Below are 24818 nucleotides of genomic sequence, written 5' to 3'. Positions count from 1 at the left end.
CGGCCAATCGCAGGGGCCGCGGTCACGTGCGCGGCGCGCGGCACGCCGGGAGGGGCGGGGCGGGCGCAGGCTCCTGGCGGCGCAGGACGGGCGCGCACGTGCTGGCCGCGGGCTGCGGGGCGGGCGCGGGCGTCCAGGCTCAGCCTCTCCACGTGCGGGGGCAGATGGCTTTTGGAGATCAATGCAGTGCTTCCACCCCACCGTTAATGTAGCCAAACACCTGCTGGCTACCCGCCTTTGGGGGACCGGAAGCCAGGCCGAAGTTGGCACAGAGAAAAGCAACTAACAGGTGCTTGCTGACCAACAGGCATGACCGGCTGGGTGTCCCACCGGCAGGAGAGGTAGGCGATTGTTTCCCGCATTCTGTAGTCACCGGCCAAATGGAGGTTTAGCAGAAAGAGACTGCAAGAGGTTTTGCAGGAGACCAACCAGTTCAGCGGAACCTGGAATTAATTCCCCAACCCCCGCTTTACTCCAAATTACAAGTTCTTTCCTAAATTTTTTATTCGTGAATCATGCTTTGCATTCTCGGTAATGTAAACAAAGTGGCCTACGATAGGCCAGTGTAGACACCAATCCACTGCTCATACACAGGTACGAGTGGAGCTGAAATGGAGGGAATGTGAACAGCAGGAAGATGATCCTGAGCCGCCATTGAGGTAAACTGGGTGATCAAGGCTGGCTTTGCACGGGTGGAATGTGGACCCCGGCTGGAGTTACAGGGGCAGAACCTAGGCTGTTTTGAGAGTACAGAAACCTTCAAGGGTCATTAAATAGTCCAGTGAGATGGGGCTGAGGGTTCTCACGGGAAAGCAGCCATGCCTGCTGTGGAAAGAACTTGATGGTCTATGGTCTAGCTTTGCATGGCTGGAGCTTCTTATTAAAAATTTTCCCTGGGGAAAAAGTCTTCCCTGACCTCTCAGAACAAAATACCCATTAAGGAGTGCCACTTCATCTGTTTATAGCCTGTATCCATGTTCGAGAAAAGGCCCATAGAGCAGAAATGATCTTATTCTCTCGTGACCTCAGTGCTTCCTCCAGCACCTGGCATACAGGCCACCAGTAAGCATCTGTTCAATCAACACTGAAACCAGAAAGGCTATGCAAAATACCAAAAATAAGGTAGGAAGGCCTACTTCTTGGTGGTTGTGAAGATGTGAGATTGGGTGCGGGCAAATAATCAAGTACCTGAAACTAGATGCTCATCTTGTGAGTAAAGGGAAGGCAGGACTGATAAAATATGGCAGCGTCTGAAAACTGGGCTGAAAAGCAGCAGGATACAGTGGGCGGTTTGAGTCAGCATTGAAGCATCAGCTTGATGGCCCCAAGCAGGACACATACAAGTTGGGGATAAATTGAATAAATGAAGCATGTGGAAGCTGGTGCAAAGTTTTTAGGGCCCAGGGCTGAAACTGACTTCCACCTGCCCACTCATCCCAGCTAATCCTGCTGGACTGCATCATGGGTCTGCGAGAGGCAGTCTGGTGACGACCAGGCCCAGTTCTGAAACCCCATGGCACTTGTTACATCACTTTAATGTGTACTTTTTAACAATCTACCTATCTCAAAGGCTCTACAATAAGCATGTTTCAGGGGCACCTTGGCGGCTCAGTGGTTGTCTGCCTTTGGCTCAGGTCATGGTCCTGGGGTCAAGTCCCACATTGGGTTCCCATGGGGGGAGCCTGTTTCTCCCTCTGCCTGTGTCTCAGCCTCTCTCTGTCCCTCTCATGAATAGATAAAATCTTAAAAAAAAAAAAAAAACAGCAGCATGTTTCATGTCCTAGTTGTTTAGCAAAACAAGTAAATGTTTGGTTGCTTTCTTAGGCTCAGTTATTTTAAAGATTTTTACTTATTTGAGAGAGTGCGTACACGCACATAAGCAGGGGGAGGAGCAGAGAGAGACTGAGAGACAGACTCCCCACTGAGCAGGGAGCCCAGTGTGGGGCTCAATCCCAGGACCCCAGGATCATGATCCATGCCGAAGGCAGACACTTAACCAACTGAGCCACTTGAGCGCCCCTGAGGCTCAATTATTTTGATTAAAATAGTAACTTCAAGAATGTTCCTCAAAAGCTGAGCCTGTTTCCTCATCAGTATAATGGCATCATTTCGACCAATATTCCAGTTCTGGGTCAGGCTCATGAGATATTTATGGAAAGCTTAGTATAATGCTTGGCAAGGTAATTACTTCAAACCATCAAGATTAGAACATTATTCACTTATAAAAAGTTTATATAACTGAAGATGTATAATTGATTTATGACACATTCTATGAGGGCGCCAGCTTGGGACTGTCATCGCCCAAACCAAAACAATTTACAAACAGCAATCACCACCCAGTGGAATATCTGTCATAATCTCCTGCGGCATGGCCCTCATGAACAGCAAACCCACTCTAGCCTTCAAAGACCATGCCCTGCTCTGCCTTTTACGAGTGATTTGTGTCTCTAAGGGCAGCAGCTGGGTCTGGCACACAGCCAGCAGGCACCCACGCCTGTACAAATGGACATCTTATGGGGACCTCCATCACACGCTGACACATCCCCAGGACAAAACCTCCAGGAGAGGATCATGTCAAGTGGTTCTAAGAACAAAAATATCGAGGACATTCACCCTCTAACAGGACTATACGATGAATGATGCTCAGGAACAAACTAAGGAGCCCTGATTATGAACTCCAGATAGTAAACTGCTGTTGCAAACCCTTCCTCTCCCAAGAGCTCCTGGGGGAAGGCACAAGGGCTGTCAATCACGATGTAAGCATGTGACGAAGGTAGGAGACTAAATGGTTAGACTTTATTCCACCTTCAAACCTCAACAATAATCAGACAAGCATTCCACTGGGCATCCAAAGCCTTCTAAGCTCAGTGGAATCACAAACTCCAGCTCCACGTCATCATCTGGTTTAAGTTTCTTCCTCTGAAAGACACAAAATGTCAGAGAAATGAGCCATGTCCTACTGGTGCCCTGCTTGTGATTTTTTTTTTTTTTTTAACCACCTCCACTTGGAAGTTCAGCCTTTTGAGAGCTTGTTTGGAGGTTCTAGCAGGGGAGCGCAGCTACTCGTATACCCTTGACCGAAGAACGGTCCTCCTCTATCGGGGATGGTCGTCCTCTTTGACCGAGCGCGCAGCTTCGGGAGGGACGCACATGGAGTGGTGAGGGAAGAAGGGGACACCCGCCTAGCTAGCCAGATCAGCAGAATCAACCCTGGCGATCAATGGGGTGACAGATGTCGCAGCCAGATCGCCCTCACATCCAAGTTCAGCCTTTTGGACTGTTGTGGGGCTAAGGGGAATTTCCTTCAGTCACCAGCTGGAATAGCAGGCACGAGGCAGCTTTGAGCTTGTGTAACTAGCACAGAGCATCTTTTCTCCTTCAGACCACTGGCTAACCATTCCACTGCCTTTCTCTAGATGCTTCTTCCTCACTCTAGCCTCTCAAAGGCCACTCTTCCCCTGAGCCCCTCAGGTGATCTAAAGGCTCTTAAAACAGCTTCTGGCTCTATAGAGTGAAGGCTTCTCCAAAATCTAGTCTCAGGGAGCTCTCCGGCAGCCTATAGCCACCCCGGACCTCAGAAAGAGGCCTGCTACACACACCTTCCTCCTCTTCCTCCTCCTCCTCTTCATCCTCGTCATCCTCATCGGAGCTGAATGTGCCATCAGGCAGGCTGTAGACGCGGATGACCTGCTTGTTGGGGTCCTTGAGGATGAGGTACTTGCCCTCCTCGAGTTTCATGCAGATGTCAATGACGCAGCGCAGGATGCCCCAGGCGTTCTCCACACTCAGGTTGATCTGGCTGGCAAACTCATTGGGCTTGAACTGCTGGGTGCCCAGGATGACATGGCGTGAGGAATCTTTCACGTGGTACCGGGACACATAACTAGTGGGAAGAAAGGGGTGTTGGTGGTGGGGGTAGGCCCGCACAGAGCCACAGCAACACCCAGGGCCAAATAATCAGTTCTTCCCAAGGGAGAGGGGAGAGGCAAGCCCTGCTCTCCCTGCCCACAGACCCCTCCTTGTAGCAGATGCATTCATGACCCCTGGACACAAAACTCACCCAAGCTTGAGATACTCAGATCCGGCCAGCAGAGCACAGCAGGTCCATCGGGCCAACTTGTAGCTGTTGTTTTTCAGCTCAGTGGCAATGACAGCCCCTCGCTGAGAGTCCAGCTTCTGACGCCAGTCAACGCCGTTACAGTGCTGTGGAAGGCAAGCCCAGCACAAGAGTGAGGGGGGCTCCTCCTGCCCGAGGCCTGGGACTTCCTCCAGCAGAGAAGGAACTCCCTTGTGGGCTTGACTTGGGAAGTGGGTTAGTCTGCAGGTAGATCCCAGGTAAGACTGTCACCTCTAAAACAGCAAAGACATGGTCCCTCTGCACGCAGCCTCCCACACAGCAGGTACCCAGCAAACTGTAACTTCTCTTGTCTAGACAAGGACACATCTTTTACAAGTGAACAAGTACCATATGAATGTCAAGGACAAGCGTTCAGCATGTGTTGTGTGGTAAGGAATGGTTCCATGGAGGAAACAGGATAGCTAACCAAGGGGAGGACATGGACAGAGGCTGGAGTTGGTGTGATCTGAGAGAGACAGGGAAAGACAGGCCATAGGCCAGGTCAGCCTTGCATGGAGGTGGAGGCCGGAGTCTGACCCTGTGTATATACATGTGCATAAAAAGGGATAATCTTCTCCAACCACCTCTCTCATACATGTAGGAACTTGGGACTCTGAGCGAAGTGACTAGTTGAGGGTCACATGGCAGAGATTCTCAGATTGCCTTGGTTCATGGAAACCAGAGGCTATAAAAAATACTAGAGTTCTTTTAGAAGCTAGGCCTAAAAAATTCAGAGATAAATGTATTTCCCTCAAAAATCACCCTTATGAGATTGCTGTGGCATTTCATGAGCCTCTCCACACATCTGTGCTGGACAGAAGCAGCATGGGGGGGTGGGTGGAGGAGGGTGCTCAGGAGATCAGTAAATATGCAGTAACAGGCATGATTAACAGTGTCCTAAACTGGGGTGATGTTGGCAGAACCAAGGGAGAGGAGATGTTCGAGGCTGAGCCTAAGGGAGCAGGGGAGAAATGAACACATTGGAGGGAAAACAGATTTCAGCAGAATAACAATGGAAAAGGAATCAGAGCAGATCTGAGGAATCACTATTAGAATTCAATGTTGAGGCTTCGAGTAGGCACAATTCTAAGATGACCCCCAATGGCCCCTTCCCACGTGTGCATGGCTCTATGCGGCTGAGGAAACATCATGCCCACAATTATGCTACCCCTTCTATGTCTAAGGTTTTCTGTACATATACTTAAAGTCCCTTAACAAAGGGAGACCACCTGGGTGGGCCTTACGTAACCATGAGTCTCTTAAATCCAGGTGTAAGCCAGACACAGATGTCGGAGTTTGGAGGCAGGAGAAAAGTGCTGTGCTGTTGCTGATTTGCAGATGGAGGGGACCCCAGGGCAAGGAATGTGGGTGACCTCCAGGAGCCAAGAAGCCGCAGGTGACAGGTAGCAAGAGAATGGGGATGCTCAGTCCCACAATGGCAAGGAACCCTGAATTCTGCTAAGTAGAATGAGCCTAGAAGTTTCTTCCACAGCCTTCAGATTCATTTTAAGCCTGTAATTTGTTACAGAGCAAAAGAAAACTAATGTGAGGTGGTATACAGAAGTAATGGTGGCAAAAAGAGCTCCCTGAAAGAAGGATCCATTGGAGGTCAAAAAGGAGGAGAACCAGCAGAGAAAACAAGTGAAGGGAGGGAAGAAACGTATGGGTCCAGGTAAGGTAGCAGCACAGGGGGGCAAAGCCACATGGCTACAGTGATGCCAAATGCTATGGGGAGGCCTGGTGGAAAGTCTAGGATGAGGCCACTGGCCCCAGAGCTAAGTTTGTAGCAAGGCTTCTGGTGTGCTCTTTCATCAGGTGACAGAGGCTGGGGAGTGGGAATTGGTGGTAAATGCTAGCCCCAAGGCTCTAATGAAGGCAGAGCAAAATGGCCCATAGACTCCATCTCATCAGACCCTGTTTGACAGAGGCTCAGCCTGAGCCGTCCTTCCCATGGAGGACCCTTTATTTGGTACAGCAGCCCCAGGAGCACTGCCACCCACTGTAAAGTCAGGCACATAAGCCTGGGCAGCTTCAGGAAGGGGAGCAGCCCAACAATCACAGAGCACTAGCGTGAGAGGGCAGCAGAAGCAGGAAAGATGAAGGAAGCACGTTTCTTTCAAGAGGCCTCCTGAAGAGCCAAATCTTCACTGATCTGAGAATCTCTGAGTTCAAGAAGTGAAGGAGTTGGAAGAAGAAACCAAAAGGTTGGAGAGAAGGTAGTGGCTGCTTTCAGTGAAAGAACAGATCAAAAGAAGAGCTCCGGGGCTTTCAGGAAACCCGCCAACCCAGACGATGAGAGACCAAACCCCCATGCTTGCAGAGGGCAGAAGCCAACAGGAGGGCAGACTGGAACAATTTCAGATGAAATCCCATGAGAAGGCAGTTACTACCGCTTCCTATGTGCAAAATAAGAAAACTTCTTAAACTGTAACCACATTCTCTACACATACACACAAATCTCCTCAATGAGGAATTATGGGGAGGAAAAACTCAGATGGGGAAAAAAAAAATTCCTGGTAGCTGTGTGATGCCCGGGGGGGGGGGGGGCATGAGACCAAGGCTCAAACGCTAACCAGGGAGTTCGCCAGGGATGGCACACCCTGCAGGAAGAATGGCTAGGGTGACCAAACGCGCCTCACCCTGGAATCCCACTCGTTGAGTGTCTTGATGTTGATGAAGGACACTTCCCCGTTGGCTCCAGTCATGACACCATCGTGTTCACAACGCACAATAAGGTCAATGTCGTCTCCAAGTTTCCACCTGCGGTACCTGCAGAGCCAACAAGGAGCCCGTTTGGTACCCAAAGCTCCCGGGTTTCAGAGAGGCCGCCCTGCCCAGGTGGCTGACATACCGATAGGCGACAGAGGCGACTTCGTTCTTGTCCATGTCGTCCTCCACAAATGGGTTTGGGTTAGGGAAGTTGTATCTTTCCTTCCCCTGCCAATAGACAAGGATGTCACGAGACAGCAAGCACCCGTGGCTGAGCCCATGGACCAGCCCCTGCACTCAGCTTACAGTCCTGGCTGGCTGCAGCCAGGGGGGGCAGCCCTCGAGGGGGCAGTGGGCTCTACTATGTCGTGCGGCTGCTTACTCCTCCCAACTTCAAGCACAGACCCCCTGTATCTGAATTTGCAGCCATGACTGACCCCTGTCCTGTTTCACTTTTCTAGAGTACATGCCACCACTCGACATGACATACGTTTGTTTAGTTTACTATCTTTCCTTCTCCATTATAATGAAGCCTCCTAAGGGCAAGAACTTTGCTTATTACTACTAGATTTCCAGCACCTAAACAGTATATTGTATAAAACAACATGTTTGTCAAATACCTGAAAGAACCTATACATCCTGTCTGGCTGAGACAGGTATGCTTAGTATTTTAACCCTACAGAGAAGAAACATACCACACACCACAAAGCTCTGAAGTGGTGAATCTAGGGTTCAGTCAGGCAGTCTGACCTCAAAGCCACAGCTTGGAGCTCTTCTGTGACAGGAAGAGACCATGCCTGCCCTGGCTCAGTCCCACAACCCCACAGCCTACCACAACACAGATATTCAACAGAAGGGGACAAGAGAGAAGCTGGTGCCCAGATGCTCTCTCCACCTTACCATTCTCAAGCACTGCTGGGAGAAGTTGTGATTGATATAGGTTGCTTCCATGGCCAAGTTGCGGGGTGAATTGAAGGAATTGCCTTCATCTTGTGGGGGCTCATTGGCAGTCTCACTCACTGTCAGGAGGTCTGCAAAAGTGGCAGCGTGGTCACCCACCAGCGAAACCGAGTCATCAACAATGTGCCTGGCACTGCAGGGAGGGGCCACAATCCCAGCAACACAGGCCCGTCCTTCCAGCATCTGCTAACCCAGCTCTCCCAAGCGCAGGGTGCAGAGGTGAGGAAGCAGGAAGCACTACTGGGTAACTTCAGATCCTCTCTAACATTAAATTCAAGCACATCATAAGACACCGATCCCCTTTCAGTCCCTTTGGATTCCTCAAAATAATATCTGATTTTGTCAGCTTTTTAACAAAAAGAAGGTCCTAAGCCTCTGGTGTGGAATGTAATTATATTGTTCCACCTCACTGCTATCAGATTTCAGTGACTTGGTTTCCCTTCATGGTGTGTCTATACGCATTTATGTTATCAAATACATGCACATGTAATCTTCCCTTTATAAATACACTGAAATAAAGGTAAAAGAAGCATTAATTTAAAGAAAACATGGAATAAATGTTAAAGGTGGTATGGAGCATTGACAGAAGCCAGGAAAGTGCCATTCAAATGAGTAACACCTGCACACACAGTACTGGGGCTATGGGAGGACTCAGAAATCTGGCACCTTGAGGAGGTAGTGCATGACAGGCCTTCGCTGAGGAGGCCGGGAGGGATTCAGCTGCAGCCATCAGTGCTTGTGAGGACACAGACCACTTCCCGTCCACTCCCTAGTAGCAGGGACTTGCTCGAAACCAACAGAACACCTGACACCTTGTGCTGCTCCCAGACAGGCTTCTTACCAAAATCAGAGTTGTCCCTTTTATCAAAGAAGAGCTTGGACCCAACTCTTTGCACAACAATGTCCCAGGAATACACGGAGCGGGTGCAACTCATCAGTGTGGCCAGAATGGCATCAGTGGCAAACACATTCCCCTGGGTTTTTGCCAGCTGCAAAGAGGACAGAGAGAAAGAGAGATGTGAAGATACACTTAGGCCAAACAGCCCACGTGCACGGAGGACTCCCCTGCAGGGAGCTTTCTTGCCCTCAAGCACATGTGCACACCCCTCTACCTGTCTTAAGGGGTGAGTCCGGCAAACCAGCCCACAAGCTTCCATGGCCAGTCACCACCCTGGGATACAGGGACTGCAGCTCTCTGAGCACTTGCCATATTCCAGGATGGCACCTTGCAGTGCTTTCGTCCTGCCTCCAGTGGCTGGTGGTAAGCGCATTCAACCCATCTCATGGGTAAGCAAAGAAGGCCTCAGGTAGGTGGTGCGGGGGACCCCGGGAGAGCTGGGATTCGAGTCCACCTCCGCGTAACCCCAACATTATGGTGTAGCCAGCAAGGTGCCTGTATTCCCATCTAGTCCTGTCCCGTTTGGGAGCATCTTGTCTAAAAGGGTTTCTGAGGTCCCATGATCCATGGATGTGCCTGTGTGCTGTTCCTTCTGCAGCCTCAACTGTAGAAGCCAGCAGCACTCCTTCAGCGTGCCCACCTTTCGGATGACAGGGTCGTCTGTGGTGGTGACAGTGTGGAAGATGCGCTTGATGCTCCGCAGCGGCTTCTCACTCCTCGTGGTGATGCGGTCGAAGGCTTTATCGTAGTACTCCAGGGCCCCACAACACTCGCTGACAGGACAGCGGAGAAGACACACAAAGGAAACGGGAAGATCATCAGCTGCTTTTGTTATTTTTTTGTTTGTATTTTAAAAGCCATTATAGAAGGGTGCCTGGGTCGCTTAGTCCACTAAGCAGCCAACTCTGAATTTTGGCTCAGGTAATGAACTCAGGGTGGTGAGATCAAGCCCATATTAGGCTCCACACTCAGCAGGGAGTCAGAGCCTGCTTGAGATTCTCTCTCTCTCCTTTGGCCCATCCCCTTGCTTGTGTGCTTTCTCTCTAAAATAAATCTTTTTTTTTTTTAATTTAATTTTATTTATTTATGATAGGCACACAGTGAGAGAGAAAGGCAGAGACATAGGCAGAGGGAGAAGCAGGCTCCATGCACCGGGAGCCCGACGTGGGATTCGATCCCGAGTCTCCAGGATCGCGCCCTGGGCCAAAGGCAGGCGCCAAACCGCTGCGCCACCCAGGGATCCCTCTAAAATAAATCTTAAAACGAAAAGACATTGAATCCAAACTCTTATCCAGAAATCTAAAAAATAAGAAATGGTTTCTTTGATGAGAACAGAAGACAAGTTCTCAGAGTTCACTCAGGGCCCATCCCCTAAGCTCTGGATATGGCCCCACAGAGCAGCATGAACAAAACTGATTGACTCAACCTCCACATTTTAATGACACGGTGACTGAGGCCAAGATGAAGAGACAGGTAGTTCTAGAGGCCTCCAGATGCACTGACTTCTAACCTGGTACTCCGGTCCCCACTGACATCGATCTGCTACTTGAGGTAAACAGCTCTTTGTAATGTCAGGAAAAGCTTTGCTTCTGACAAACTACTCTCTCTTCTTGCCAAAAGAGCCACACAACTTGATTTTATTTTTCTTTTGCTCACGATGCCAGGAAGTGGAAAGAAATCTCTCAAGTTTAACATCAGCGAACTTCTTTCTCCTAGTCTCGCCTTAGCCTTGATTTTTAAAAACACATCTATTAATCTTGTGCAATGTCTTAGCAGCTTCAAATTCTCTTTTGGAAATACTATGGCTTAGGAACATAAGTCACCAGCAGCAGGTCCACACACCTAAGTGCATGGCGGAAGGTAGCAAACGATGCCACTTACATGTCCTGTGGCTCTGATACTTCCAAGTAGCGCATCTTCATTAACTGAGGAAAGTCCATTTCTTCTTTTACCTCCCAGTCACTACGGACTTCAACTGAAGAGTCTCGGGGTTTCTGTAGTGCAAAACCAGTGGAGGGAAAAGAATTACAGCTAGGGCATAACACAAGCAGGGTTTTTAGTCAATAAATCTCTTCAGAACATTTGCCATGTGTTGGCTGCTTTATAAAAGAATCCCTGACTCTTTGGAGTTTATGATCTAGAAAATGACTGAAGGGGTCAAGAAATAAAAATCAATCAGGACTTTTACTTGAAGGTGATGTCAGCACCCAGGGAACACCAGCTCTTTCATGTGTATGTATTTCAGAAAAGAAGCTTTAGCAGTTTTTTATTTCTCTCAGGACATTAACACACAACGAGCATCGTGTCCAGCAAAATCTTAATTGCTGCCACTGGAGCTTCTCTCTTGCTTCTCTCTTCTATCCTCACAGTGCCCACAATAAGCACCTGTACACGAATGCTTACGGCAACATTTTTCATAACAGCAAAAAGTGGAAACCATAGTGAACCGATAACAAAACGTGGTATATCCATACAAGTTTGGCTGTAAGGAGGCATGAACAAACACCACGAGGTGGATGAACTATGAAAACATGCTCAGTGGGAGGATCCAAACACAAAAGACTACATGTTGTAGGATTCTGTTTATGTGAAATGTCTAGAAGCACAAATCCAGAGACAGAAGGGACTGGTAACAGCCAAGGGCTGAGGAGAACAAGGACTAAGTGCTGAAGGGTACCGGGCTCTTTTCAGAATGAGGAGAATGTTCCGAGACTGGCTGCAGTAACACTGGCCCGTATCTGTGAATGTACCCAAAACCACTGAACTTGTATGCTTTAAGTGGGTGGATTGTATAACATGTGGATTTTGTTTCAATAAAATGGTTATAAAACCAAATAAACCAGCAAAATTGAGTTTCTAGAGAAAACTCGGGTGTGGATACACTACCTGTGACTTCTGGTCCCACTTCTGCCTCACTCCGAATTGTTTCTGGAATTTTTTCTGCAGCCGTATGCGCTCTCTAGAAAGGTAAAAAGATTGTGCTCTGGGTGCAGACCTTTAAGTCAATGGCTTCTCAAAAGGCAGAAGCTGCCCTTCTCTTCCACTAAACCTCGTCCTCAACATCAGGACTTCTTGCAACAAAGAAAACAGGGGCTTAGTGAAAAAGAGTCTAGCAAAAGCATGCCATGTTAGAATGCTAGAAGTACGCTGCTCCCCAGTGCCGAGCAGGTAGGCTTTGCCCCCACTGCAGAGTCTACTGGCAGCCCCAGCCTGGGGCAGGGCTGCTGCATGACACAACTCCCAGGGCCCAGTGTGAAGGATGCCCCTGGACTTGTGCCACAGCAGAACCGAGCCTACGTGAGCCCCAGGGCTTGACTTACTTGCCCTCATTTCCTACCAGTGTGCATGGCCACTGCCAAGTACCATCCAGCTCCTCTATCTGCCAAGAATAGCCCTTGGAGGACGATGGCAGGCTAAACCAGTGGTTTCCCTGGAATCAGGGCGGTTTTGTTTTGTTTTGTTTTTTTTTGCAATTATGGGGACGACAACCATCCTCCTGCTTTGGCTCAGTGATTTCAGAGTACAGTCAGTCTTGAAGAATAGCGTGTTCCAGGAAGATGGAAAACCTCACCTCTCTTTCTGCTTGGCACTCTTAGGCAAGGTCTGCAGGTTGAACTGCAACATATTCCGTCGATCTTTGTCTCTGCGGAGGTTCCGCTGGGAATTAAGAAAAAACACCCATGTCAAAATCTTGGGGATTTGGGGATCCCTGGGTGGAGCAGCGGTTTGGCGCCTGCCTTTGGTCCAGGGCGCGATCCTGGAGACCCGGGATCGAATCCCACATCGGGCTCCCGGTGCATGGAGCCTGCTTCTCCCTCTGCCTATGTCTCTGCCTCTCTCTCTCTCTATCATAAATTAAAAAAAAAAAAAAAAAAAAAAAAAAAAAAATCTTGGGGATTTGACAAAAGGCAGTGCTCAATGGGAGCACTTGGGTTTAGCTTAGACATACATTTGCACGTTCTTTATTGAAGGAGGCTTATGGGCTTTTATTAGAGTTAGTTTGCCTCTTTACGTAGTAAGATGCAGCCCGACTGGACCTTCCACTTAATAAAACCTGCACACGGCAATCAAATGAGGCAACAGGCCCCTTTTCACGTGACACAAACACCTTCTCTTAGCACAAAGGCATGATGCCCTAGCCACTGGGCAACAAAAACTGAGACTATCTGAATGCCAGGGTGGTTCATTTGGTTAAGCACCTGCCTTTGGCTCGGGTCACGATCTCAGGGTCCTGGGATCAAGTCCTGCGTTGGCTGTGCTCAGTGGGCAGCCCTGTTTCTCCCTCTGCCCCACCCCCTCACACCCCCGCTCATGCTCTTTCTCTCAAATAAATAAAACCTTTAAGAAAAATGCATCTTTGGACCCAGTGTAAGTTTACTTTAGCACAACGTGTCACTGGTCAGCTACCTGAGAGTCACTGGAAGACCTATGAGAATGCACTTTCCTCTCACCAGTATGCACAAGGTGGCAACCAATGGTAATGGCTCCAAGATGGTAAGATTGCTGGCCCTTGGCCTACCTGTGCAAATCGCATCCGATTCCGCTGGTAGGCAGTCTTCTGTGTGCGTGCTGTGTCCACCAGTTGGAAACTAGTTTCATCCTCTTCATGGAAATAAGCATACTGACTTCCACCACCAAACTGAGAGGAGTACTTATCTGTAAGCAAATGCAGTGATGTGTAACAGCTACCACCTACAGACTTTACACACATGCTGGTGTAAAGCCCTGCTACTTAAAGTGTGCACTCAGGATCCTTAGCAGAAGCGCATGCATATGGACTCGCCCCAGATCCACTCAATCAGAATCAGCCTCTTAAGAAGATCCCAGGAGATTCATGTGCACATTCAAGTTTGAACAGTTCTGGTCTAAAGAACTTTTTAAGTCAAAAGAGAGTCTGAGGACCTCAAGCCCTTTTCACACCCTGCCTTATTCTGTAAGAACAGGAGTTAACATTTACTCTCCCAGAAGGGACAAATATGTGGCATGCATAATGCAAATATGCAATTATCTGCATCAACTGCCTAATGGGTTATGATATACTTTACTGTTGACCTCAATCCCGATAAACTTAACTTAGTATTCCAACTAGCCACTTCCAACAATCTCAACTGGCACAGAAAAACAAACAAACAACAACATTTAGTCCATTTAGTCCATCAGGATCTTAAAATCTGGAGTCTACTGACTGGCTTCAAAGGTTCAGTAACTCCCAGGCACTGGAGTGCAAAAAGGGAATGAGTTCAAGGATCTGTGAAAAGGTTCGTGGCTCCCTAAAAGTGGGAGGAAAAAAGTTCCACTATGACAGATTAAACCTCTTTAATGAACAATCTAAGTTTGGAGGCCATTAAAAAAAATGTAGATATTGTCTACAGTTCAGACTATGCCCTTAAAAACCATGAATTATCATTAGCATTTTGTTCCTGTTCTAGAATGCTTTTGGATGGAGGTTACTAGAAAAAGTAACAATCCTCCCAAGGCCCTGATCTGGGTAGTCAGTTGAACACTTACTCGTGTACCTCTTATCTTGGTATGTGGCACCTGTCCAGTCTGCAACCTGTAAAAGGAACAAGAGAAGAAAGAGCACACAGGTCAATCAGACATGCTTCTCCTAACCCAGAAACCCCTGTAAGTGAAGACATAGTCTGGGAACAATGTAAGAAGGACTGGCTCCCAAGGCCTTTGTAAGTGCCCAGCTTTCCAATGATGACTGCAAGTACCCAGATGTGAGAACCTTCCCCAGCTGGTGTCCCTATAAGGAACTCACAAGTTATGCTTTTGAGACAATACAATTGGAATTAACTAACAGAGAGTAGTAGCTATAGCTTAAAAGATTTCCTTTAATAGGTGAGTACCTTTCCTAGCCGATCTCCTTTGCTGAACGGCTGGTAGGGCATATCCCGAAACTGCTCGGGCACCGCACAGGGACCCCAGCCTGATGGGTTGTCCTGGATCACGGGTGTCATGAACTTTGCCATCTTCTAAAACCTTAAAATACAAATAATGTGAGTAGCTTCATGAAGAAAGGCCTCCAAACACAAAAAGCCTACTGAGGTAATCTAAGACACAATGATAAAATTCAAAAAGCAACACACAATATGGAACACCCAACTGTTGAGCTCTACTAACTATTTTCCTATAGATAATATTGGAAATACTTAGAAGACCACTAACAAAACCAAATTACCATATTGCACTGATTCTGTGACACCCGCTTTTCCCACTATAATGTCTTTGAAATGAGGCTGCATCTTATGCTTGATAGGCTGTCTTAATTGGCAGGTGTTCTTTTTTAGTGCTACATAACATAGTAGTGCTTTTTAAACCAAGTGGTGTCTTAGGTTTGATGGAATGAGTAACCTTGTCTCAAGTGTAATAACCTCATTCTAGTTCTCAGAAACACTTCTGCCAAGGTATACAATTTGTAGCTTCCTCAAGCCTTGTCTTTTCATCTGTAAAATGAATCAAGACCCTACAAGATCATTGTGAAGGCCTTGATAGTTACATGTAGGAGAATGGTTTCATTTTAAAATGCCACACAATTACACTTGGGACTTGCAAAAATACATTTACATGCAGAGTGCTGAGAAAAAAGGAGTCCATAAATATATCTTGATATCTAACTTTTCTTTCTTGTTTTTCCAATTTTCTATCAATATAAATCCTTATGCAGAACAAGTGGACACAGAGCCAAGTTAAAAGCTGGTCAGAAAGCTGAGGTTACCATAAACCCTAGGTCATAAAAGTGGCCATACATCACATGTTTGTAGATATTATCAGTACCAGTTATTGTTCTTGTCTACCCTGCATAAAGTCAGTGAATGCCCCCAACAATCCTGAGGGAGCTAGTGTCATCTCCACTTTTCAGATAAGAAAACTGAGGCACACACAGAAACTAAGAAATTGTTCAAATTTGCAATGCTAGTTGATGAAAAATTGAAAAAAGCAGTCTGGCTGGAACCCACACTCTGCGTAATGCTATAGCTCCTCCCAAGTGAGTAAAAGCCAGGGGCTACAGAGCAGATCTTTGCCTGACAGTTCCGATCAAAGACCTATGCACTTATTATCCATCTGTCGTAATCCTCAGGTTGAGTTCCCAGAGGAAAATTCATTTCGGGAGCCTGGAGAGTAACCACAGGGAACAAACAGGTACAGCGACTGTAGTAAGTTCTCCTCCGTGTCCCATACTGGGGAGAGTCAGGCTTCCTACAGAAGCGACACCGGGAATCAGAGAGCAACAGGGAACGTTCCTGAGAGCTCCCTCCTCCGATTCTCAGCTTAAGCTATACTAGGGGAAGAGGACTGAGAAGAGGGGTGGCAGTTTCACGACGATTCGTGTTAAAATGAGTATTTATTGAGCTCCTACGATGTGTCAGACACTATGCTAAAGAAGTTAACAGCACTAACCACGCCCACACGCCCTTTTTGGAGATTAAAATTTTGCAGCTCGGCCAATTAGGTTGTCCATCTGCCCACTGCTTCAAAATACAGTTGATTTCGAGGGTTGTCTGTCTTAAGCCCAGCATTCTTCCCATTGTTACAGCCGGGGAGCAGCCCGAGAAGAAACGGGGCTTTAGGCCGTACCTACTAACACACTAATGATATTTTAAAAATCTGGTTGTTCTGCCACAGTTGACGAAGGAAACAGACCCAAGGCTTGGCATGCATTTTCCAGCGGGTGGGAGGAAGTCCCTTAGCTTCAACACATGTAAAGTAAAAGTGAGCAGGATGGGACGGACCAGAAGCAGAAACAGCCGGTCGGGTGCGCCGGTGACAGCAGTACCGGCTACAGGGGACGGGGAGACCGCCTCAGATCAGACCAGACCTGCGCCGCCAGCGCCGTCCATTTCACAGAAGAGGGAAGAACCTTTGGGCTGGGAACCCCTGGGAGCAGGTCGAGCCCTGCTCAGCCTGGAGCCCCCCATAACCTTCACACAAACTCGGCGAGCCGCAGGCCCCTCTGAAGGCCCGGAGACCCAACGGCGCTAAGAGATATTGTCAAAGTCGCTAAGACCGGGGGACCCCACCCTCAAGGCCGTGCCCCGCATCCCTGAGTGTGTCGGGCCCCGGGGTCCCCGAAGGCGGAGTCCTGCCCCGCCCAGCGGAGGAGCAGCGGCGGCCACAGGAGTACGGGGGTCTCTTCCGGGAGGCCTCCCCTCCGAAGGCCGGGCCCCCGCAAGCCGGCTCCAGAGACCCGCGGAGCCCTACGGAACACTCCTCTCACCTGTAAAGGCCTCTGCCGGCCCCGATGGCGAGAGATGGTCCGGGCCGGAGACCGCGCACCCGGGTGCCCTCCGAGGAACACGGTAAAAAGGGAGGAAAGATGCGCGCGCACCGGCCGGCGCCGTAAACACCATCGGCGCTGTCGTAAACTGCCCTCTAGCTTCCTCCGGAGTCGACCGCGGAACGCACGGGTCGTAAAGCGACGGTCCCCGTCGCACGCCCGGAAGTTCGTCACTGTTCTCTGCGAGGTGGCCTTACGGTCTCCGAGGAGCCCAGACGCCGGAGGTGTGTTTACAGTTACGTCACGGGCGCGTCCGGCGGCGCCCCGAGAGGGCGTCCCGAGTTTTTGAAACGTGGCGGCCGTGCCCTGGAGGCAGGAGGCGGGGAGCGCGAGGGCCGCTCCGCGTCCCTGTGCTTCCCCGACGCTCCGGCGCCTCGGTGTCCACGGGGACCGGGGCTCCGGCCTTTTCTAGCCGTTCGTGGGGCTCGGACCCGAGGCCCAGCGGGCGGAGGTGTCCCAGGGAGCCCGGGCCGCGAGCGCAGGCGGGCCGCCCGCCGGGGTCAGACTCCGCGCACGACGACGCCCGCCGCTGACGTGTAGGAGGCGGCCCCCGGCGCTCGCGTCCGCGGATCGTTCCTCCGCTTCGTCCAGCTGGAGGCCGGGAGCCTCCGTGTTCGCTAGCGGTGGGGACTCTCAAGGGCGCAGTGATGTGCTTGCTGTCCCTTCTGCGACTACTGGCCTCTGGAATTCGTCCTGGAATCCTAGTCGGCGATCTCAAAAACACCGAAAGAATCCGAGGATGTGTTTTTATTCAAGCCGCAGGTCCTTTGCTATCCGGCCGGCTAGGATTCCGTATCAGTCTTCCAGCCTGACCCCTTTATTGGAAAATAAATCCCTTAGATCCGATTTCCTGCTCGGCTCTGCCACTCCCTAGCTGTGCAGGCTTCACCTCTCCGGGCCTCAGTTTTCTTATCTGCAGACTGGAGATAATAAATAATATTGGGGCCCTATGAGGGTAAAAATAAGTTCGTGTGAAAATAGTAAATGACACCCACAGGTTATTCCATCTCTCTCAACCTGTTTACTCATCTGCAAAATGAAAATGTTACTGGGTACACTTGTTTCCATAGATTGTCTCCCAACCTGCTCAGTTTCCAGTTTTCCTAATTTTTGTTGATGGCACCCACTTAATGGTGCTCGGTGCAAAGCCTTGTAGTTATCGTTGGTAGTTCCTTTTCCCTTTCAGCCGTATTCCCACATTCAGTCCTTTACCCAGGGCTGCTCTTTGTTCTGCTTTCAAAATACATCTTGAACGCTGGCACCTCCCCCACCAGCACCAGCGTCCTGCTTGGACTCCCCGTGTCCACTCTTGCTCCTCTAGGTTCCTCCTCCAGTGGTACCCAAAGCCATCTGTTGACAGTCCCCTAGCAGCTTCCTGTTATGCGCTCAGAGTGAAACATGAGTGTCCTCCTGTGGCCTGTCTGGTCCCTGGCTACCTTTCAACTTTATATCCTTTTTTTTTTTTCTTTAAGATTTACTTATTTGATAGAGAGCAAGTGAAGCAGGGGTGGGAGTAGGGAAAGAGGGAGAGAGAATCTCAGGCCGACTCCACACTGAGGGCAGAGCTCCACAGGGGCTCCCTCTCACGACTTGAAATCACAACCTGAGCTGTAACCAAGAGTCAGGTGCTTAACCAACTGTACAACCCTGGTGCCCCTATACCTCCCTTTCTATGTGCTGTAGCCACCATGCTCTTTTTTTCTGTGCTTCAAGTACATCAATTTCATATCTAGCTCAGCAGGGCCTCTTCAGTGGCTGTGCCGTCTGCATGGAACACTCTTTCCCAGATTTAACTGTAGCTGGCTTGTCCCATCATTTACATCTCTGTTCCAAGAGTTATCTCCTCCGTGAATGAGATCCTCTCTGACCACCATTTCTAAGGAGGCTGTTCCTCCCTGCGTCCCTCCTCACCCTCTTACTTTGCTCCATTTCCTTCATAGTTCTCATCATGCTCTGAAATTTTTTTTTTTTTTTTTTTTAATGATAGTCATACAGAGAGAGAGAGGCAGAGACACAGGGAGAGGGAGAAGCAGGCTCCATGTACCGGGAGCCCGACGTGGGATTCGATCCCAGGTCTCCAGGATCGCGCCCTGGGCCAAAGGCAGGTGCTAAACTGCTGCGCCACCCAGGGATCCCTGAAATATTTTCTTAAAAGATTTTATTTATTTGAGAGAGAGCATGAGCAGGGTGGGGGGGAGGTAGGGGGTGCAGAGGGAGAGAGAGAAGCAGACTCCCCGCTGAGCAGGGAGCCTGATGTGGGGCTCCATCTCAGGACTCTGGGATCAAGACCTGACCTGGAGGCAGATGCTTCACTGACTGAGCCACCCAGGTGCCTCTGAAATATTTTTTGTTTTCTTGTTTAGGTTTTGTCTCTGCCTCTAGAGTATAAACTCCATAAGAATAGAGCTTTTGTCTGTCTTACCTAGAGTAGGGCCAGTAATACGTATTTATTGAATTGTTGAGTGAATGCATGGGGGTTTTATGAGAATTGAATGAGAAATTTATCACATTAGCCTGGGCACATAAATAAGCACTCAACATTAGTGAAATTAAGATCAATATTAATTGTAAGGTGTTTTAAAATGTAAGGGGAGATGTATTTTTGCTCAATTGCTTAGAACACATCTTTCTTCCTTTTTTTTTTTTTTTTTTTGCTGTGGGTTCACAGGCCATCTGCTGCAGTCTCTCCCTTGTGTCAGAGTTTAATCATCTTTCCCATATTTTGGCCCAGACGTCTCCCCAGATGGAGAAGGATTTGGAGTGTCCTGTCTCATTCTCAGTAGTGGGCCTATGGCTTTGGGTGGGAGATCTTGCCTTCATTCCTCTTCTCAGCCCACACCTCCACTGCTTCTCTGTCTTTCCCACTGTCCACATGTAGCTGGGATGATCCTCCTTTGCATTCAATCAGAGTGTGCCCGACCTGCCATCTTCCTCCCTCAAAACGGTTTAGTAGCTTACCTCTAGCCTGGGATAAAATCCTGCACTCTGTTCTGTGGCCTGCAAATTTCGAAATGGCAGCTTCTCATTGGCAGTGTTCTCTTTCTGGGTCATACCCAGGTTCATTACTGCCCAGAGACCTTTTTACCTGTGGTCTTCTGGTGCCCAGAATGCATCTCCCCTAGATCTTCATGCACTCATGTCTTCATCAGAGATTTCCTGACCACTCCTCCCAGTAGCCTCATGCTGTGCTCATTTACTTTCTCACTATCACATGCCTGGCACCATTCCAGGGATTTACATTAACTTATTTAATTCTCACCACAGCTGTGTGAGGTCAAGCCTACTATTCCCGTTTTGCAGATGAAGATAGGGATGAGTTCTCTAGGCCGAACAGTATATTGTGAAACTGGGGTTTTGAACTGAGGAGGCCACGTGGCTCCTGCTTCTTTTTGCTTCTGTGTTGGTGTTTTGCTGGATGACTAACATTTGTCTTGTAAAAAATTATCTTGTTTTTTTTGTCTCCTTATTAGAAATGGAAGCCTCATAAAAGGTGGGATCTTACATGCTTTGTTCACTGTTGTATCCTCAGCAACTAGAATTACCACACCATTGGTGCTTGAAGATGTTTGCTGGATACACAAGTGACCTCTGTGGACAGGTCCTTTCCTCTGTGTGTCCACAGCACTTGGTGGTTACAACATTGCTCCATTGCTGTGCTTACAACATGTCTGGTTCTGGTACCTGTGTCCCCCACCTCTGATAATCCAGACCCTGGATTTGCATTGTTTCATGAGCACAGTGCCTGGTACGCAGAGCATGCCCAGGAAATGCTTAATGAATCCAGGGCCTCTGGATATTGCCTTTAGAGGCTGTAAAATTAAAAACCTTAACATTCTTGCCAGAAAAATGTAGGTTTGAGGGCAGATCCCCATTTCTCAAAAGATTTCACAGTGTCTTCCCACTTTGGAGAGGCACAAACACTGCCTTTGGGCAATTGAGTGACTGATTTTTCATTATTAGCAACAATGGCTAATAGCAGTCTTTCAATTTGTGACAAGGTCCTTAACCTCATGACTACAATATCTTTTTCTTTTTTTTTTTTTTAATATTTTATTTATTCACTCATGAGAGACAGAGAGAGAGAGAGAGACAGAGAGAGAGGCAGAGACACAGGCAGAGGGAGAAGCAGGTTCCATGCAAGGAGTCCAACACAGGACTTGATCCCGGGACTCCAGGATCACGCCCTGGGCTGAAGGCAGGTGCCAAACCGCCGAGCTACCCAGGGATCCCCACGACTACAATATCTTAATAAAAATTTTACAGTTGGTCCAGTGAGGCTCAGAGAGGTAACATCACTAACACAAGGTCACACAGCTAGTGAAAGGCAAAGCTGGGATTTTATTTACTCATTCAACAGACATTTGTGGAGCACCTTCCATGTGCCCAGTATAGGCTAGGTGTGGGACACAGCAGGGAGCAAAGTGCACGAGGGTCTTGCTCTGAAGGAGGAGAAGGTAGACATTGGGCAGATGTACAGAGATGTGAGAAGTAGGTAAAGATGCTGCACCAGGTCTCTGTGTTAGAGAATGGTCTGGGGTGTGGCACTTATAAGGGGGGAGTTCAGAGGCCCCTCTGGGGAGGTGACTTTTGAGCAGACCCTGGAGAGTATGAGGGAGTGAGCTGGGAGATCATGGAGACCAGCATTCTGGAAGAGGGAACAGGTCCCTTCTCTTCCCTTATGTGGCCTTCTGAGGAGGGAAGGACAAATTTTTGTGTGCCAGGGACTTCAAGAGATTTTCTTAATCATCCATCCAGTCCAGCCTTCACTTTAGACAGGCATCTCCTTGTCACACCTGTCTAGCTGGTTGTGTTACGTCTGCTTGGATGTGCCCAGTGCTGGGGAGCTCATTCTCTGATGCCACTTTACCCTCTATGGACTTTTTGGTAAACATTTCCAATTCCTTTGTCTATTTCTTGGTGTCACCTCAAGTGCCACTTGGTCCTCATTTCCCCACATTGGGGAATTTTGTCAGAATTCTAACAAAATGGCCACTTCTGGAATCACTCCTCCCCTCTTCTGGGTTCTCTGATTCCTGCTTGGTTTCTTTCTTCTCTCTTTTTATTTTTAAAAGATTTTATTCATTTATGAGAGAGAGAGCACAATCAGGGTGAGAGGCAAAGGAAGAAGTGGGCTCCCTACTGAGCAGGGAGCCCGATGGAGGGCTCAATTCCAGGTTCTGAGATCATGACCTGAGCTGAAGGCAGATGCCTAACTGACCAAGCCAGGTGTCCCTCCTGCTTGGTTTCTACCTACCCTCCTTTTTGGAGACTTAACTTCCCTCTCTATACCCCCCTTCACATGAACACATTCTCCCTCTTCTGACCTCTCTGTCCAGGCACCCCTCATCTTCTTGGAGCTTGCTGTCTGCCAGGGTGGATGAGCTACTTCTCAGCTGCTGGCTTGGGCATCTTCATTGAGTTGACTGGCCCACATTCTTTCCAGTGCCTGGGTTCTATGACTTTTTCTTCCTCAAGACTTCCCCAAAAGCTATCATCTCTGCGTGGAAGTCATCTCTGTTCTTTGACTAGTTTTTAGCTCTTGGTTAAAAGGCACTTCCTGGGGGACACCTTCCCTTCCACTCCCTGTGCTTCCTCCTCTGAACACTTGTAGCAATGGTAATTAAATGATTATGTGCATACATATTTGATCCACATGTCTCTTCCATCACATGGAGCACCCTGAGGGAGTGGCGATAGGGCTTGCATTCCCATTTGTTAGAACAGTGCTTGACATAGAGTAGGTCCCTAATTAGTATTGGTTGACTAAGTTAGTATAAGAGGATCAAAAATTGGTCTGTGATCATTCATTCAATGGGTATCATTGAGAGCCCCCCTCTGCAGCAGGGCCCTATATGTGTAATGACTGATAGTAAGATTCTTGTCTTCAAATAGCTGCAGGTCTAGCTGAGTCAGTGACTATAAAGCAATTTCTAAATTGAAAAAAGAGCCACAGGTGACTGCCAGACCCTCCATAAACATCCTCTCGCTTCATGTCTCTTAAGGTGAGGCATCATTATTTCCGTTTTCTGACCAGACTTTTGTACCATTCTGGTGTGTCCCTTCCAGATAAGGCAAAGGCATTTTCTAACAGGAACCTCTACTACCTTCAAAAGAGAAGTAGCATTTTTGAATGCTTTATATCATTAATCATCTCTTTGATTCTTTCTGAGAGTTCTCTGAAACAGGCATCAACCCTCCCATTTATGCGGGGCGGGGTGGGGGAGGAGAAGCAGGCTCAGGCCAGTTGGGCCCATGGCCCAGTGAATAAGACTGAGACAGGATTTGAGAGCAATTTTGTGGATTCAAATGCTCCCATCCCTTACAGTGTGGGGTGCGGAGGGGAAGGCCTTTCCTGAGGTTTGGAAGGCCCTTTTTCTCCCTCTCCTCCTCTGTCTCTTGCCTCTGCTATCTCTAATTTACTCAGACCCTTACTATCCTAAATATCAGTGGCAGCTCCAGAATTTCCCCATGGGAGGGGCTCAGTGACAGGAATCTGGTGAAAAGGGGGAACTCTGGGCTTGTCTTGAAGCTGTATTTGTGTAGCAGGTGCTCTGTTTTCACTGAGGCACGTATATTAGAGGAAGGCACTCTGGAGCTTGCGAGGGGGCTGTGCCTGACGACATCCCTTGGCAAAACTGCTGAGCATTCAGACAGAACAAAAAGGGAGAAGGGGAAGGGACAAAAAAGCAAGCATCAATCTCTTTGAATGCTGCCTACATGCGAGGCATCTCATGTATTTTGATTATTCTAGACTGTGAGGCAAAGAGTTGTTAGGATCTAGGGTATGCTCAAGAACTTGAACATATACTTTACCATCCAAATTGGGGCCCTTTGGGGAGACAAAGGGGTCACTATCAAGAATTATACCAGACGGGGATCCCTGGGTGGCGCAGCGGTTTGGCGCCTGCCTTTGGCCCAGGGCACGATCCTGGAGACCTGGGATTGAGTCCCGCATCGGGCTCCCGGTGCATGGAGCCTGCTTCTCCCTCTGCCTGTGTCTCTGCCTCTCTCTCTCTCTCTGTGTGACTATCATAAATAAAAATAAAAATTAAAAAAAAAAAGAATTGTACCAGACAAAAGGTATAAATTGGGACAGCTCCATGCCAACTGGGAGTTTGGTCTCCCTAGGCAGGAGGGAAATAAAATTGCCCTCTGTTCTGGTTATCTATTCCTGTTCAACACATCCTTCCAAAATTTGGCAGCTTAAAACAACAATAATCCTTTCATTATCTCTGTTGGTTTCTATGATTTCAGAATTTGGGAAAGAGTTGGCTGGTAGCCTGGGGTCTTCCAGGCCATATTAGTTGGATGCGGGTGGAGTTGGAGTAGCTGGGGGCTGGCCAGAACCTTCTCTTTCTCTCTCCATCTAGTCTCAGGGTCTCCTTATGGGGCAAGTCCATGTGGAGAGATGGGGTTTCTCACAGTGTGGTGGCCTCAGGGCAGCCAGACTACTTCCATGGGGGCTGAAGATTTCCAGAGCAAGAGTCTGGCTGACAAGCTGGAAGTGGTGGCACGGCCTTCTACAACCTAGTCTCAGAATCAGGCAGCATCAATTCCACCCCTTCTCTTGGTGACCAGTGAGTAACGGGCCTGCCCAGAGTCAAGGCACAAGGTTCTAGAAGAGCACGTGGAGAGAGAGATTGTTGTGACCATTTTAGGTGCCTAAAATCTGCCACAGGTGTAAGCTGGTCTGGTCTTGCCTTGCCTTGCCCTTTCTCCCCCCCCCAACTTTTGGGTAAGATTTATGTATTTATTTTGAGAGAGAAGAGAGATTGTTTGCTCAGTGGGGAGGGGCAGAGGGAGAGAGAGAGTCCCAAATGGATTCCACATTGAGCCCACCATGGGGCTCGATC

The 24818-nt window shown here is 48.7% G+C and overlaps 1 protein-coding gene and 1 long non-coding RNA gene across 3 annotated transcripts; one reads left to right on the top strand and one right to left on the bottom strand.

The window, feature by feature from the left end:
* Positions 1-51: 51 nt before the first annotated feature.
* On the top strand, positions 52-11523 carry LOC140595941 (uncharacterized). 2 transcript variants are annotated; one of them, XR_011997937.1, is made up of 7 exons: positions 52-341; positions 595-659; positions 966-1122; positions 5387-5520; positions 5646-5789; positions 9283-9605; positions 9778-11523. It is a non-coding gene; the product is annotated as an uncharacterized lncRNA (long non-coding RNA). The 2 variants fall into 2 exon arrangements; XR_011997936.1 differs by having other exon boundaries at positions 5933-9605.
* On the bottom strand, positions 2775-18259 carry EIF3D (eukaryotic translation initiation factor 3 subunit D). Its single transcript, XM_026010980.2, has 15 exons — positions 16906-18259; positions 14537-14669; positions 14193-14238; positions 13204-13340; positions 12256-12341; positions 11571-11643; positions 10566-10678; positions 9325-9457; positions 8628-8775; positions 7727-7857; positions 6969-7054; positions 6757-6886; positions 4061-4203; positions 3600-3883; positions 2775-2919 (listed from the first exon to the last, which is right to left on the bottom strand). The coding sequence occupies exons 2-15, from the start codon at positions 14657-14659 to the stop codon at positions 2906-2908; spliced, it is 1647 nt and encodes a 548-aa protein (XP_025866765.1). The 5' UTR covers positions 14660-14669; positions 16906-18259; the 3' UTR covers positions 2775-2905.
* Between the last annotated feature and the right edge of the window lie 6559 nt (positions 18260-24818).

Source organism: Vulpes vulpes, chromosome 16 (assembly GCF_048418805.1).
Source record: "Vulpes vulpes isolate BD-2025 chromosome 16, VulVul3, whole genome shotgun sequence".
Taxonomy (NCBI): Eukaryota; Metazoa; Chordata; class Mammalia; order Carnivora; family Canidae; genus Vulpes; species Vulpes vulpes.
Note: the sequence above shows the minus strand (reverse complement) of the source record. Positions and strands in the feature narration are given on the sequence as shown.